The 17,196-nt window shown below is 43.8% G+C and overlaps 1 protein-coding gene across 8 annotated transcripts in view; it reads right to left on the bottom strand.

The window, feature by feature from the left end:
* Positions 1–2,599: 2,599 nt before the first annotated feature.
* Positions 2,600–17,196, bottom strand: part of Slc38a6 (solute carrier family 38, member 6) — a 62,495-nt gene continuing 47,898 nt past the window's right edge. For 3 of the 8 annotated variants that reach the window (XM_087552740.1, XM_087552737.1, XM_087552739.1), the window contains 8 exons: positions 14,767–14,832; positions 14,490–14,543; positions 12,365–12,444; positions 11,569–11,669; positions 5,798–5,922; positions 4,523–4,667; positions 4,235–4,329; positions 2,600–3,982 (listed from right to left, as the gene is read on the bottom strand). In XM_087552740.1, coding sequence (XP_087408866.1) covers positions 3,902–3,982; positions 4,235–4,329; positions 4,523–4,667; positions 5,798–5,922; positions 11,569–11,669; positions 12,365–12,444; positions 14,490–14,543; positions 14,767–14,832 — 747 coding nt within the window. In that variant the 3' untranslated portion in view covers positions 2,600–3,901. Of the gene's footprint in view, positions 3,983–4,234; positions 4,330–4,522; positions 4,668–5,797; positions 5,923–11,568; positions 11,670–12,364; positions 12,445–14,117; positions 14,544–14,766; positions 14,833–16,510; positions 16,641–17,196 lie in introns of those variants that run through there. The other 5 variants (XR_015621790.1, XR_015621789.1, NM_001013099.1 and 2 more) reach the window with 5 other exon arrangements.

The following is a 17,196-nucleotide window of genomic DNA, read 5'->3' as shown; positions in this document are numbered from 1 at the left end:
GCTAAAGGGACTCAGAAGGTAAAAGCTAGGCAAGACAGAAGGTGAAAAACCCAAGACCTTTTTCCATGCCCCTGGGTAAAAAGTCATTTCATTTTATTGCTTTGCATAAGGGACCAGACAGGGAAAAGGGACAAACACTGGTAAGAAAGCTTAGTTGGTCTGCATCTGATTTATCAAAGGGTATTTAACCCTCCCAACACAGTCCTTACAAAATGGGCATTAATTCATTTTCCCGGAATTGGAAGTAGAAGCTTAGAGGTTAAGATTTGTAGGACTTTCATTAAGATCCAAACCAGCACCCCTCAGCCCAAATCCTGGCCTCTCCCCATTACACCCAAGTTGCCAACAGTTTTCTTTGATCTTTTCAAAAGAGAAGCTCTGTTACCCAACTTTTAGCTTCTTTCCTAAGTGGAAGGCAAGGGGACACCTGCAAAAGTGTGCATTTCCATATATGTAAATTCTCACTTTGCATGAAATTCCCTACTTTACAAGTCAACTGCAGCAGAATTTTGACTGATGCACCCTGGCTGGCTGCCAACCGTGGCCCTTTACACAGACTCCTCCTGGCAGAAAGCCCTAGATTCAAGTTTCCAACTGGGAATCATGTCAATGGGCAAAATGCAATGTTTTACAATTTCTACTAATTTCTAAACAACGAATGAGACAGACCATCAATACCTGTCTCTTTCCCAAGAATAAATGTCACATATTATGATGACAAACGGAGGTTTGGAGAACTTTTAATCACACAAAAGCAACAGGAAAATCTCAGGTAAGATTGGGAGGCTGGGACATATCCAGTGGGGAAGCCTCAGTTTCCCCAAGACACTCACATTAACCCCCACACTAAGAATCAATATAAACACAATATACCGATTTCTTAAAAATCAAAAATAGATTCTTTATATGCTGTAGGGAGCCAGAGCAACCCAAGGCTTTCGTGAAGGCCTCCTGAAAGGGCAAAGGTTAGTTTGATGTCCTTGTCTAGGGGTTGACTTGGTGAGGCCTTTCTAGGACTGTAACCAACACTTCAAGAGTCAAGGTTAGTTTCTGAGCCCCTGCCCTTCCCCAGCTATGGTTGGTTATCAGTCCTTAGATAGCTGTGTCTGAGGTATGCCATGTTCCCTTTGCCAACATGTCTGACTTAGCTTTCTGCTGACCCTGTTCCCGTCCCTCCAGCACATAGAACATAGGATGATGAGTTTCTTAATAAAGCAGCCTGGCATCAAGATTATGGCATCATCAGCTTATGTAAGACTTGTTGGTCCCAGTTAATGCTTGTCTGCTTCACCTCTCATCTCCTTTATTTCTCAGTCCTGGTCCCCAGTCTTAACCCCTCACTGTTTGGGACTCTTATTCCTGCTGGTTCGGGCCAATACATATATTCTAATTTTTTCTTGTGTGTGTGTGTGAGGATTTTGCCTGCATGTATGTCTATGCACCATGTGTTGGGTTTATAAAAAGATAGAGAGGGAATATGTTTTAGTGGATGTGTAGTCAGGTATGGGGGAAGGGGGTGCCTCCACAGGCCCATGCTGAGGTATCCTTTCCCCCTGAGGGACCAGCCTCAGGAGGTATAGTATAGAATAGAGTTTATTCAGGGCATGGGAAAGGGAGTTAAGAGGGTAGTAGAGACAGAAAAAGGGAGAGAGAGGGAGAGAAAGAGAGAGAGGGAGAGAGAGAGAGAGAGAGAGAGAGAGAGAGAGAGAGAGAGAGAGAGAGAGAAATAGAGTAGAGGTTGGTTGCCCATGAGCATGTGGGGTGGGGAGGGAATGGGGAGAGAAGGGGGAAGGGGGAAGAGGACAGAGGGAACAAGAAGGCAAGAGAGCAAGAGAGAGAAGAGGGGGCAAGCAGCCCCTTTTATAGTAAGTCAGGCATATTTGGCTGTTGCCAGGTAACTGTGGGGTGGGGGTTAGACAGATTGCTAATACCATGTGTGTGCTTCGTGCCTGCAGAGGTCAGAAGATGGTGTTGGATCCCTGCGACTGGAGTAACAGTTGGTTGTTAACTGTTATGTGGGTGCTGGGAATTGAACCTGAGTCCTCTGGGAGAGCAATGAGTAAGTTCTCTTACCCATTGAGCCGTCTTTCTAGTCTCTGATTCATTATATTTAACATTAATTTTTTTTTCTCTATGAAAGTTTGTTAGAAAAATGGAAAGGCATGGCCCGGACTGAGGGGAAAATCTTGGCGAATCCGCGTCTCATAAAAGACAAGCATCCAACACTCACAAAGATGTAACATCCACAATGAGCAAGCAACTTAAAAACGGGCAAGAGGTAGACACTCATCTAAGAGACTATGCAGAGGTCAGTGACATGTGTGCAGTGCCCATAGCACGCCATTGGGGAATCTCAAGGCAGAGATGCACTACAGCCCATTCCACTGGCGAGAGCACCACACCCACTAACACCAAACGCTGGTGAGGATGTGTCCTTACAGGATGCTGGCTCATTGCTGACAGTAACGCAAGATGGCGCACTGCTTTGGAAGACAGCTGGCAGTTTCTTATAAAACTAAATATAGCTTCGCAATGTAGCACATGGTCCTTGGTATTTACCCCCCAAAACTGAGAACATGATTGTGAAAGCAGGCACACAAACATTTTTAGCACCTTTATTGATGGTTGGCAAAACTTAGAAGCAGTAGAAAGGTCTTCATGAGGTGAATGGATCAACAGACATATACATCCATACAATGGGACATTACTCAGTACTAAAAGAAACAGGCTGTTAAATGAATGAAGTCAGCCTGAAAATGACACTCAGTCCTACATGATCCCAATCATGGCATTCTGGTAGGAAGATCAGTAGTGGCCAAGAATAACCCTGATGTCAACCATGGACTTGGCCTCCCTGGGTGAAACACATGCTACACGGACACAAGGCATTCAGGTTGGAAAAAGCTAGAGTTGGAGTAAGGAGTCACATGGGGTCCCTCGTTTCATCTGCTCATATATCTGAAAACGTAAAACTACTCTAAAAAAATAAATAAAGGTTCCTTTTTTTTTTTTAAGTCACAAATGCCAGGCATGTGCCAGGATGGTGGCCCAGTTTCTAACCCCAGCCCTTGGCAGGCAACAGCAGCAGGCAGTCTGTAGTAGTGGTGTATGGGCTAACCCACTTTGGCTTTGAGCTGGATTCTCAAATGAAAGATGTATACATCTTTTTGATGTATAACTTTGATATGCCTTGACTAGCTCAATGGCTGTGCATCTCTCTGAGGCTAGCATAATATATTACCCTCCAGTGTTCCTGGCTTAACACCTTCTAGATTTATGTTTTATCTTTGCTGCCCTGTTACCTATTGGGCAGCACCCCCCACCCCCTACCCCCCAGGGTTGCATTCCATTTTCACCTACGTTGCTGGATAATTTTCTTCTGCAGCTCTTAAATATGATTCCTCTGCCTAGAGTCAGGAGATTCTCTTCCTCTTTCCCTCTCCCTCTGTCCTCTGCCCACACAATCTAAAAGTCCCGCCCCGTCTCCCTGTCCAGCCATTGGCTATACAGCAATTCTTTATTACCAGTGGAAGCCAGCTGGGGGCAGGGACCCTCAGGCCTGGAGAAGAGGCGAGTTAAGACAAAGCATTAGAACCAATTCCCAACAGAAAACCACCTCGAGTTCAAGGCCAGCCTGGTTTACACTGCTAGGTCCTGTCTCAAACACAAAACAAAACACAGAAAACAAAACTCCTGAACAAAGAGTGACTCTGTGCATTTTTCAAGTATTTTGAATATTTCTAATTTTGGTTAAAATTAAAATGGCTCTATTCACACTGATACTCTGTCCTGCGTTCCTGTTAACAATTTTCCTGAGAGTGTAATTTTCATATATGGCGCCTTCTATAATGATCCCTTATTTATAGAGGTAAGTCATTCTTCATAATAAAAACATTTGATTTCATTTGTTGACCCAGTCAAGAATGATGAGCACTAGACTGAAGCTTCCGACCACAGTGCCTGTGCTGAGCAGGGACAAAGCCTGTGGAGACAAAGGAGATGCTGTGTGAGCCCCATCCCTTCCGCGGCGGATTTCCACTTAATGTCAGTCCATGGGCTCTCGCTCTGTAGCTCAGGCTAGCCTCAAACACTCAGCAATCCCCCTAAGAGCTGGGGTTAGAAGCATGAACCATCACACCAGACTCTGAAATGTACTTTGTATACATTACGATATACTGTCTTTGTAGACATAGTAATAAACAGACTATTCCTTAAACAGCTGAAAACAACCTACCCCAAGCTTTTTCCATGAGAGAAAATCCTCTCGGCTGAGTTTAAGATAAAACAATCCTGGGAACACAAAAATCAAGCATGTCGATGTGCTGGCGCCTGCAAGGGTAGAGGGGAAGAGAAACCGTGTCAGCTCATGTGAGAATGATGACTTTATTATCCCTCTTACTTTTGTGGGGCTGGAAATCCAATCTAAGGAATCTACCCACACTGGGAGCTGCTCTACCACCCATGAGACCTCCCCATCCCTTTTGTTACGTGTTTTTTTTTTTTTTAAATGTGGAAAACTTACCAACTACACCAAATACATTTCTAATGTCAGGAACATATATTGCAAGTAAAACGATGATGATGTTGAGCGCTAATGTGGTCAGAGAATGCCGGATCCAGGAAAATGGATAGTTTGAGAAAAGTATCATCATCAAAGCTTTTCTGGCCTGTATAGCAGGAAAGAAGTTGAGGCAAAGGGAAAGGAGGAAGGGCAGGGTGTTTGCTTAGAGAAACATGTGTATAGTAACCATAATATTCCTACCCCAAACCATTCATATTCCCCAGACACAGCATAAACTATCATTATGTGGTGTTTTTATACACATAAACCTTTCTGAGTGAGCTTCATAGAAAATATTTTTCTTAAATTCCACACGAAAGTTTCACAGGCGATTTTTCCAGGTTTTATAATTTAAAGAATTACAAGCAATCACACTGTGTTATGAAATCACAAAGGACAATTTTCATCAAATTCAACAGAAAAACTTTCAAGTAGAAAAAAAACAAAACAAAACATGCGTGGAAAAGAAACCCCATTTTCTGTTTTATTTTCGTTATCTGTTTCACGGCATGAAAGACAAAAACGTTTCCCACATCTTCCACTGCTAGGGCAGGCCGCTGGCAATCACAGCCCACAAGTTTATCTAGCCCTGGCTGGACCCCTGATCCTGCGGTCTCACAGGGAGGGGCAGGGATTCCTGGAGGCCCCAGTCTCTAAGAACTCATGTGAGTTCAAGACACCCAGGCAGAAGCTTTCTACCCGAAGCTGTTGTTTTCATTTTCATGGAAATTCTTAAGATTCTTATGTGTAGCAACTGGATGCAGAATGGGAACCTGCTCTGCCTCTTAAATGCTAGAGCCTACGAGTCTAAAGCCTACAAGTGGCCGGCTTCCCCTGTGGGAAGAAGCAATAGACCACGAGGGGTTTATTTTTGCTGAATCGACTTTCTCCTCTTTGTGCACATTCTTTTGAAAACAGAATATAGGAAGACACCGCCTCCCCCCCTCAAGAAAAACCCCTAAAACTTCAGAACTCTAGTCTCTAAATTGGAAACAAAACTGAGGGAGAGGTAAATCTAAACGAAATCTCAGAAAGCACAAATTAGCTTGGAGGTTCACTGTTATTTTTGGGCTTTCATGGGACCATATGCTAGTATGAGGTCTTGGATCAATTACTTGACAAATGAATAAGATACACAAGGCTAGATGTGATTCAGAGGTTCTGGTCTGCAAAGCATTAGTGTTGCCATATTAGGGAGCCATGACACCAAGCAACAAAACCTTTAGGCATACTTACAGGGAAGTGGATTAGAGGGACTGTCAGAAGCACAGCAAACAGTATGCATAACTTCACAGCCATGACAGCAGCATCATGTGGCAAGTATTTACTGTAACCTTGCAGTAATTCTGACTCCACTTTGTCTGAACATAAATTAAAACAACAGCAGCAGCAATCAGGGTCAAACAGTAAACTTCGTACCACGATGTCAATAATACCGAAATTATTTTCTGTTGTATTACTGGTTCGTACTAGGCTTGCATACCATTCTGAAATTACTTTCTGGCTTTTTTCTCTCTGTACTAGGACATACAAAGATGCTGAGTATTTTCGTGAGATGCACGCTACTTTCTGAGATGTGTTACACTTTTACATTATTATTACAGAATTTAGTTCCTTATTTGGGGGTGCCTGTGCCATTGCACACAAGTGGAGCTCAGAGGACAACATGCATGAATGGGTTCTTTCCTTCCACCACATGGGTCCTGGGATCAAACTTTGGTCACTGGGAATGGTGGCAAGTGCCTTTACCTTCTGGGACATCTTACTAGCCCATGTAAATGCTTTTGTACTCCTTTAAAAAATTTTTAAATCAGGACACACAGAATCTCCAAAATTACGACTAAAACATATTTAAAAATATCTCCTTAACCAGATGTGGTTGTGCATGGCTGTAATCATGCAATGGGGAGGCAGAGGCGGGTGGATCTTTGTGAGTGTGAGGCTAGCCTGGTCTACCTAGCATGTTCCAGGCCGGTGAGGCCTAATCACAAAAACAAAAGAAAACAAAACACAAACCAAAGCAAACTCTTTAGAACTTGTCCATACAGTTAAGGAAAGGGTTTACACACGTGTCTGTAAAGTGCTTACACAGGCACTGGTGAATTTGGTCACCATAGCAATATGAGATAGTAAGGTTCAAGAGCACCAAGCAGTGTGCCCGAGAACACACAGCAGGGGGCAGGGCAGAGCACCCCACACTTTTGTGATAAAGTGACCTTCAACACCAGCATTTCTCAGATTTCTGGTGTTGTGTGTAGGACTCTACTCCAGGGACTGCTTCCACCTCTGCAGAGAGTTTTGGGCATAGTATCAGCTTTGTCCATTTCCGTCTTGAGTAAAAGGAAGAACAAAGGGTTAAGACAATGGCTTGCTTAGTAAGTCAGGTCTATGCAGACAGGACTGAGAGAGGCCGACCAGGCTTTCTACCTGGCAGCTTCCTTCCATTCGCACTGTCTCTCTCACCCAGGTCACCTAGGAAGAATGAGAGTGTTCAACCACACCTCAGGACCTATGGACAAAGGTCAGTTTGGACTTAAATAGGACTGAGTTTTTAAATCCCTTGGACTGAGATGCCAGACTGTATAACAGAGAAGCCAGTGCTGGACAGGACCTCATTACTCCTGATTCTGCTCACCGGCTCTGGCCACTGTGAGTCAGAGTAGATCCTTTCTCCTCAGGTTGCTGTGCACCTCATGCATTTTGTTGCAGCAATGAGGAATGTAACTAAGAGAGGAAGAGGAGTGTTTTATGGTGTGGACTACACACAAGCACAGAGTGGACGAAAAATATCAGAAACAAAAAACCCAGAAAATCAGTGCCATCATCACTAAAGTAACGAAGACTAAAGTAATGGAGGCTCTGAACCAGGCTAGCAACCTCGGGGACAGGAGAGAACGAACTGCCCACAGTGCTACAGACAGAAATTAAGAGGGAAGAACTGGGCTACGTAGGAGAACTGGGAAGAACCAGGAAATCTGGATGCTATTTCCAAACCTGTGAGATACTTGAGAGTCTTTGGAGAAATATGGCAAACTACTTCATTTCCATTCTCTGAGTCGTAAAATGAGCCATTAACACTTCTTGCTTAACAAGCTCCCAGACATTAAAATGGCCCGGTTACCCAAAGTTGGGCACTGGCCGGGCTCACCAGAAGGGCACTTTCCTCTTTAGCATCTGAGATTAGAACCAATATTATTAATGTGGTTGATACTGAGAGGTCCCTTTAGTCTGACAGAAGTCATAATATGGTATGTCATAATTATGACAGAAGTCATAATAACCATACTAACTAAGCTTTGAGTGTCTAGATAAAGATTCCAATCAGTTCTAGAAGTATTAATAACTCCATTTACTAGAAATCCTTTCCCAGGGTGAAAACCTTCTGAATTTGCCACTCTGCATTCTTATCTAAGGAACGGATTATAACACACTTATCTGGACTCAGAGAAAGCGTCACAAATATCCAAAAGGACCTAATGGTGGTTTTTTAAAGTCATTTGGATCAGTGGCATTGCATTTAACACACCAAGGAAAATTTCCATGAGGTATGAGAAGGAATACTGATGTGCATTTAGAGAGCTGTCTTTAATTCCAGGACAGGTCACTTAACTGATCTAGGATAAAACTGCTAACCTAAAAAGGTGAATTGTACGCCTGGACTTTAGGTGGGGCCTACCAAACTGGCTATTTCCTGCTGACACTGACAGCTGAGGGTACAATTAAAAGCCACAGTGGAAGGCTTTTCTCTATTGTGATTAACAATGGGGAAAAGAAGTGCTGCACGGAACAAACTATCACCTGAGTGCCTTCCGCCTGTGGGAGGGGCCGTCAACTGTCAGCTGCCTACCCACGTGCCATCCTATCAGCTGCACAGCATCGGGAAGCTCGAAGGCTATGGAGTAGGGGTTAAGTTAGAGGCATCCAGACAGCTTTACTTGACAATCCGTCTAGGAAACATTTCATCTGTATGGAGAACAGACAAACATACGACAGGGGCTAAGGTAAGAAGCTATGGTTTCCTAAAGTTCACTTTAATTAGAGCCCGTAACAAAGGAACGCGGCCTGGGCTTTCTGTTTTCCAAAGATAGCAGAGTGTTGAAGACTTTGGAGATTTGGAGAAAGAAAGACAGCATTCAAGCTTCAGCTCCACTTTGTATCTGAAGGTAGTGGCCTCATTAGTCAATCTAAACAGACCCGTCTTAGTTCTGAGGACTGAGGCAATCTTAGTAAAATACCCGACCCTTAGATGTCGGCTCAGTGGTGAATCCACTGCAGCCTAAGCATTCCTTGTTAGACTTTCTAGAGTTGGAAGCACCCAGTTGTTGATGGGAGTCACATGACCATTCCCAATCATCCTGGATGTTAGTTCATGGGAGTCACATGACTATTCCTAGTCATGCTGGATGTCAGTGGAGACTGGAGATTTCCTCCATGTTGTTCTACTGACCTACGGGGGGTGGGGAGGGTCTGTATTTATTAGGCTCCAATCAACTTGAAGATTCCCCAAACCAACACCGGATGAGTAGCACTGATCTGAAAATTGATCGTAAAATACCCTGAAATTCAAAACTCACTGAACATGACACCCAATATTCTAAACTCATCAAGATTCATAAATTGAAACTCTTTTAGTCCCAGTAAGTGATAATCCTAGCAGCGTTTATAACGGGTGATAATTGCAATTAAAAATATTTGCAGGTATTGTGGCACAACGTACCTTTTTAAAGGCCAAGAAGCCCACTTTTAGGATCTTACTAAAGAAAGGTTTGACTGCATTCACGTCTCTAAACTAGTAAACCTAACAGCCAAAAATGCAACATGTGTATTTAGAGATTTTGTTTTATTTGGATGTGGAGGACAGGCTGACAATCTGCCTCACTTTCACTGTCCTGGCTGCAGGCACTGTGCTCAGCCTGGGAAGGACGGTTTTTCTGGATGATACACACAGAACTCAGTACTCTCGCCCTGCAGCAGGAGTAAATAAATGCAAGCTCGATGACAGGGCTGCCTTTGTTACTATGGAAATAACGGACAAGGAGGAGGAGCATAGAGAACAACTGCAAATGTGTCCACACTGGAAACAGCACAGCCATGGCTCCTACACAGGAAGAGCCATGCCACAGAGCGCACACAGAGAAGCCGTTGGAGTGGAGAGAGGGCTCGGTTGCTAAATGGTTTCTCTGCAGCTACGAGGGTCTCTGTTCAATCCTTAGACTCAATCTTTAAAGAAATCCGGGTGTGGTGGTGTGTGCTATAACCCTAGTCCCCAGAGGCAAAGACAGGCAGAGTCCTTACAGCTTGCTGGCCAGCCAGTCCACCCTACTTGTAAATTCCAGGCCAAGTGTGAGGCTCGGCCTCAAAACCACAGCGGAAGGCTCCTGAAGAACGACACCTGAGTTTGTCCTCTGACCTCCACCTACACATGTGCAAACATGTACCCGTGTGTACATCCAACATGCAGTGAAGAATAAGAATAGTGCTGACTTAGGGTACCTAAAACGAGACAGTTACAGCAGTGAGGGTGATGGAGGATGATGGTAATGTGCGCCTGTGAACAGCTCTCACTTGGGATGATTATGTGCCGAACACTGCAGTAGGGCTGCACAGAGAACTGTTTCTGTCTCACTACAACCCTATACATTATGGTCACACTGTGGATTAACACTGAGGATAATTCAAGGTGTAGGCTCCCTTCAAGGTCAGAGAGCTAGTTAGCGTTTGGCAATTAGTTACATGAGGCAGGTTTATAGGATTTCAAAACCAATGCTCTTCTGTCTGGGCCTGGGAAGGGCAGTGGTATAAAGACAGCTTCGGAGAACAGGGAGATAAGTATTAATAAAGGTGACCAGGAGTCTAAAACCAGAAAGGTGCACAAAGCCATGATGCAGGTCACCAACAGATACACTCCCCAAGTAGTAACAGCCAATTACTCGCAGTTACTATGAAAACATTTATGAAGAATGCTTGCAAAACTGGGCGGGCTGAGTCTCGGGTGCTGTGTGCGACTGTTGCAAATTCTGCTCATCTTTTCTTTCTTGTTCTAGACTTTGCTTTTGTTCTGGACATTCTTGTTGAAAAAGGAAAAACCCCACAAACTATGCAGGAAATGTCTCAAAAACAAACAAGAGAGAATCTGGCTTTATACTGTTACAAGTGTCTGTAAGGAATCTGAAGAGAAAGGCCCTGTGAAGCAGAGGCAGCCCTGTGAGCACAGGCTGTGAAAATGAAGTGTGAAGGCAGAGATGTGCAGAGCTGAGTGAACTCCATTGTCTTTTCTGGAGTTGCCCCTTTGTAATTATTGGCATGGTTTACTCTCCTACGCCCTCAGCTTATCACCTAGCATCTAACATATTGGATGTGTAATTTTTTTTTTTTTTTGATATAAGGTCTCTTGGTGTAGCCCTGGCTGTCTTGGTGTTCACTCTGTAGTCAGGCTGGCCTCAAACTCAAGAGATCCACCAGGCCCTGTCTCCTGAATGCTGGGATCAACGATGTAGGCTACCACCATGCCCACCCCGCCCTGAATATACAATTTAAAAAGACCCAAAGCATTATTTTACAGAGACACCGATAGTGCTTGAAGTTTTATATAAAAATTAAAAAAAAATGTTAGGGCTTGACAATGGCTTAGCGGGTAAGAACGTGTACTGCTCTCATGGAGAACAGGCATTGGACACTCCTGGCTCAAAGCCACCTGTAACTCCAGCTTCCAGGGACTCTCCTCTGACCTCCACAGGCACTGCACCTACACACACAGATTCACACTCAGACACAAACATATGCACGCAATTAAAAATAAAGACAAACGTCTCAAAAGAGGACAAAATTTTCCTGTACGCCTACAAAGTGATGATTAATCTTAAGCCTGATTTGTCAGATTCGCCACAGTGCTGAAATGACCTGAACAGATGACCTTACCAGCAAAAGGCAGAAAGGGAAGCCTCAGGCAGGGTGAGGACATCTGTCCTTCTTCTGTCACATAATTAAGAATTTAAGAATATGCTCACCATAAAAAGTGAGGTAGCCAAAGAGTGCAGACACGAAGTAAACCAGGAAGCTCAACGCAATTGCTGTGTTGGTCACATTCTGCATCCTTTTCTTTGAAGGGCTAAAACAAAACAAAACAACCCAGGAAAGGTTGACAAAGCCAGTGATCTGAGTCCTGTCTGAAGAAATGAACATCACAGGCCAGTCGGGGACAAGCATGAGGGCACCGATGGCTACACAGTAGAATTCACAAGTCGACACTCAGACAGAGATGGTCACTGGCAACATTGCCAATGAGAATAGAATCACCTCTTGGTTGCTGTGGTGGTTTGAATAGGAATTGGCTCCCATAAACTAGTGTGTCTGAATGCTTGGCTCAGAGGGATTGGCACTATTTAGGAGGTGTGGCCTGGTTGAAGTAGGTGTGGCCTTGTTGGAGGAAGTGTGTCACTGCCGGGGTGGGCACTGTGGTCTCCTATGTTCAAGCTACGCCCAGTGTGCCATACATACAGTCTCCCCCTGATGCCTGTAGACACAGATGTAGAACTCTCAGCTCCTCCAGCACTATGTCTCCCTGCACGCTACTATGCCACCCTCCATGATGACAATGGACTATCCCTCTGAACCATAACCCAAATTAATGTTGTCCTTTATGAGAGTTGCTGTGCTCATGGAATCTTCACAGCCCTAAATCCCTGACTAAGACAGCTGCCTTGTTTGTTTGTTTTTTAAGCTAACACTTAGAATTCGGGACAATAGGGAAGGATTCATGAATGGGAATTGATTAGCTCTGAAGGCCACGGCGCTCTACAGTACCTTCGAAGCTCACAGTATATGGGCAATACTGAGGTATGGCAGAGAAATGAAAAAGCCATCGTTGGTATGGCGTAGACACTCTGAAAAAAATTACAACAAAATACTATTAAATGCTACGTCATTTTTATTTGATAATAAACTCAGTTTTTTGTTTTAATTACATTTTTATTTATTTATTTTTGTGTATCTGTATGCCCACATACCCATGCCACCTAGCACTTGCAGAGGTCAGAGGATAACTAGACGGAGTCATCAGGTTAGGCTGCAGGCACTCGACAATACAACTGAGCCATCTTGCCAGCCCAACAATAAAGTTCTTTTTAAAAAGAACCTAGTCAAATTTATGTCATCCTTTGTGAATGATCTCTTCCTAAGATGAGGGGTAGGGTGCAGTGAGAGAGAGACAGTGGGGAGGGGGAGCTCTGCAGTCACAGTAACTACTCTAGCTTACAGGCGGCTTATTCTGACCACACTTTCTGGCTGGCCTCTCGTATCACCTTGCTTTGTTAGAGTTACTGCCTTCTACAATACTTGGATAAGATAAAACTAATTTAGGTTATACATAAACATTTAAAATAATTTTTATTATAATTCCAGCCATTCTTACGGTATGCACGATTTAAATGCATTTCATTACCCAAGCATCAACAACGCCTGCCAATGTTTTCAACCCTGCTTTTACTTAGTCTAACTAAGTGTTCCAAATAGAGGCCACATCCATGTACTGCCAGAACCCATGACCAAGATCTTTCTTTTTTTTTTTTTTTTTTTTTGGTTCTTTTTTTTCGGAGCTGGGGATTGAACCCAGGGCCTTGCGCTTCCTAGGCAAGCGCTCTACCACTGAGCTAAATCCCCAACCCCAACCAAGATCTTTCTTAATGAGCCCAAAGATTCTAGACCTGAAAAACTCCTAAGGAGCCCATGTAATACATAAGCCTAAAGTTTCTTTAAAAATTATTATTAGAATACTTAGCAAGAGCCAGCAAAAACCAGCAAGCCCAACGCTTTCCCCTCTAAGCTAAGCACTGTCTTTAAAAAGTGGATGGGAATGATTTACTTTCTCTTTTCTGCTCTAAAAATATTTCTCCTTAGTTAGTGTTGGGTTCTTCACCAAAAGAAGTTCCAGATGAAGACCTAGTTTGGGGTAAAGTACCTAGGAAATTGTGTTTCTTGACGCTGTGTTAGGGGGATGAGAGCTTAAGACACAGCTCTCTGTTTCATACACTGCAGTTTCTGCCAATTACCCTACCCTGATCTTTAAGGCCCATGGAGGTCTTCACAAGTAAAAGATGTGGCGACCTCCCTGGAAAGGTTTGGGAGACATTTCTAAGTTATAAACTGGAGATGAAAAGGAAGGTTTTACATGAGGACCCACCACATTAACATTCTACACTAACAAAGCTGCACAAGGAGGAGAGGAGAGTCTGGCGTGGGAACCTAGAAAACAGCATTGCGGCAGGAAAACACAGTAGAGAGGAAAAGGCTCCCAGAAAAGGGAGGACTCAGCTTTTTCCACTAGAGCAAAGCGGGACCATGCAAACACCAGTCCCTGTTCCTCTGCTTGCTCTCAGGGACTCTTCCAGGCCCTTTCCGCATCCCACAGCTCTCTTAAGGGTGGGCATGGGACTTGGGTTTCTGGGCTCCACTCTGAACATCATAAATTCCCCTGGAATGCTGCTCTGAAGGCAGACTGGCAGCGCTCAGTGCTGGCCCATGATGAGGCTGTTTAGCTAGAGACCAAAGTCCTACTCACCAGGGAGGAGTTTTTGATGTAATTGGCGATTTAGCTTTACAAGTCCAGAGCGCAACAGGAAAACCGTATCCACAGAGGACCTTACTGGCCAGACCAGACATTTGGTAAATCTGTTCTTTTAGGCAAAGGCCCATTTAAAACAGGCTCCATTTAAAAGCATGCCAAAAGAAAGAAAAGAAAAAGGTGGCTGTTTCATAATGGGCCACCCTGTGTTAAATAATATTATTCTTCTGGTAGGCAATCCTATACTTAGCACTTTCATGAAAATTAATTAGTTACAGGTACAAAGACCTAAGAGACCCTGTAACACAAATCTCTTAAAACCTGAAATGTGAAAAATCAACCAAAAGTATCTGTTAATAACTTACACACCTCTTTGGAGAAATGAAAGAGCTTTGGTTTACAGTCATCTGTAGCGTTTGAAATCTGTTTAAGAGTATTGAGGGGAAAAGAAAAACCAATAGGCATTAAAAGTCAGGATACATCAACAAATATGATGAATTTATTACTACTGGAATTTCAAATCAAGTTACTTCAAAGAAAAGTCCTAAAATGCTATGTAACTATTACTTTTCACCAATTAGAAAAATCATCATTTATCTTCCATTTCTTTTTTTAGTTGAGAAGTTAAAAATATAAAAATTATTACCTGAAAGACTGCATTGATGCAATTTAAGGTCAGAGGACAAGGAACGGCCCATTTTTTAATTACTACCTGTAAAAGTAAATGCGACCAGCACTTAGATGACCTGTAATAAAATTCATCACAGGTTGATGTTTTCAATAAAGTCAAACAAGAGACTAGTCAAAGATTCCTCTGATTTTCCCCAGATAGAATGGGGTCACCCTTTAACATGGTCACTGGGAGGAGAGAAGGGGACAGGATGACAAGAGTGCTTCACATCTGATCAGCGGGGAATCTTGCCCATTAAAGACTTAGTGTGCTCTGTGTCAATTTTCAAATCTCCAAGTGTCCTGGTCTTGTTTTTAAAGTGCAACTCAAAGAGGAAGCATGTTTTCAATAATAGTCACAAAGGACATTTATTCCTGTCGGTAGCAGACAGCAGAAGAACAGGCAGAAGTGAGGGGAGACTTTAATTGGCAGTGTGCTCCCTGGCATTCCTGATGAACACAAACTTTCACGTTTGTGCTATGGTGAATGTGGAGAGGGTCGGCACTGCTACAGTGTGAGTGCAGAGCTAGGGAACCCTAGTTGGGAAAAATACATTTTTAAAAAAACTTAAAAGAAATCCAGAGGGATGCTGTTTCCCAGAAACCATCAATGGGCATGTTTCAGGATTTGACTCCTAATTGTGGCCATCCTGTTCCTAGAGCCACCCTTGTGGCTGTGTCAACACTGCCATTGTAGCCCTTCTTGCAGGCACATAATGACTCTGTAAATGTTTGCTCCAGGCTAAATCCCAGCACACAAAGGGGCAGAGAGAAGAAAGGGAGTATTTGTCTTTGCAGGAGACCAGTAAGTAAATACTATTCCTATTTGGAACTCATCTAGTTTGGGAGTTTAACAAATTCAATCAAAATTTTATGCAGTGATAAATCTAAAGAAAACACACACTTTTAGGATTAAGTTAATGAGTGAACCCAAGAGTCATTTTTAATTTAAAATCTAAACCCAAAGGGGGTGGGGTGTCTAAGGACAAACTGGGCATTTCCAGGTAAGTTTTCAATATAAAACCAACTCCAACCATCAATTTATCAAGAGACAAGAACAAAACAAGAACCAAGAATCTCATTATCTATTTTTTTCCTGAAAAGTTGTTTGTTTGTTTGTTTGTTTGTTTGTTTGTTTTAAGAGAGATGGAGTGTAGGGTGAGGATGAAGGTGGCTGGAGAAGCAAGGGCTCCGGCTCTTTCCAGCTCTACTGATGCTGCTCCAGATTCAAGGTCTCCTGTTTCACTCCAACCGTGTGTGTGTGTGTGTGTGTGTGTGTGTGTGTGTGTGTGTGTGTGCGCGCGCCTGTGTGTGTGTGTGTGTGCGCCTGTGTGTGTGTGTGTGTGCGCCTGTGTGTGTGTGTGCGCGCGCGCGCCTGTGTGTGTGTGTGCGCGCGCGCGCCTGTGTGTGTGTGTGTGTGTGTGTGCGCCTGTGTGTGTGTGTGTGTGCGCCTGTGTGTGTGTGTGCGCGCGCGCGCGCCTGTGTGTGTGTGTGTGTGCGCCTGTGTGTGTGTGCGCGCGCCTGTGTGTGTTAGTGGGGGGGGGGGTCAGGATCAATGCCTCCTGGCTTGCTGAGTACCAGGCCTTGAATGCCAAGTCAAAATCCTTCAAGTTGCAATATAGCCTTCTTCACTGATTAGAAAGAATGATTGGCAGCCTGATTTCACATAATGTAAATTCCATTATTACAGCTAATCCCTGTGGGTCGTCCCAGCTTCAAACCTGCATGGTGGGATGGGGTAGAGAGAGCTGCAGACAGGTGAGGAGTGGGCAGAGACCCAACCACAAGACAGAAGAGAGTCACAGGGAGCCCTTGCTTGGCGCTGAAGACAGACTGGGTAAGAAGGTAACTCTGGGGGATGGAAAGAGAATAAGAAAAATCACCTTAGGCACTAAAATGACTTAATGCACTTGCACAAAAAGTCCTTCCTCCATCCTCCTCAAAGCCTACCATTTCTGCAGGGTAGCTCCCAGCTTACTGCCGCCCATATTCCTTTACAGAGATCTCAGCAACTCTCCCCATCCCTCTCAATGCTGGTGACAAACAGATAGGTTAGAAAAATAAAGGCATCTGTTACTGTCACCTTGAGCCACTGCCAAATTGAAACTCATGTTTAAATGTAGATACTCTCAAAGGAAAATTCATGCTAAATTTTTAATGAAAATCAGGATCTGGGAGAACAGCTAGTAGAGACACTTTGATCTGCAATGCCTAATGAGTACAATTAAGAAACTGTTTTCTGGTGACCCCATATGAACAACAATGCCAAGCAGCCAGAGCTTCCAGGGACTAAGCCACTACCTAAAGACTATACATGGACTGACCCTGGACTCTGACCTCATAGGTAGCAATGAATATCCTAGTAAGATCACCAGTGGAAGGGGAAGCCCTGGGTCCTGCTAAGACT

Source organism: Rattus norvegicus, chromosome 6 (genome assembly GCF_021556685.1).
Source record: "Rattus norvegicus strain SHRSP/BbbUtx chromosome 6, alternate assembly SHRSP_T2T, whole genome shotgun sequence".
Classification (NCBI taxonomy): domain Eukaryota; kingdom Metazoa; phylum Chordata; class Mammalia; order Rodentia; family Muridae; genus Rattus; species Rattus norvegicus.
This window is presented reverse-complemented; position numbering and strand designations above follow the sequence as displayed.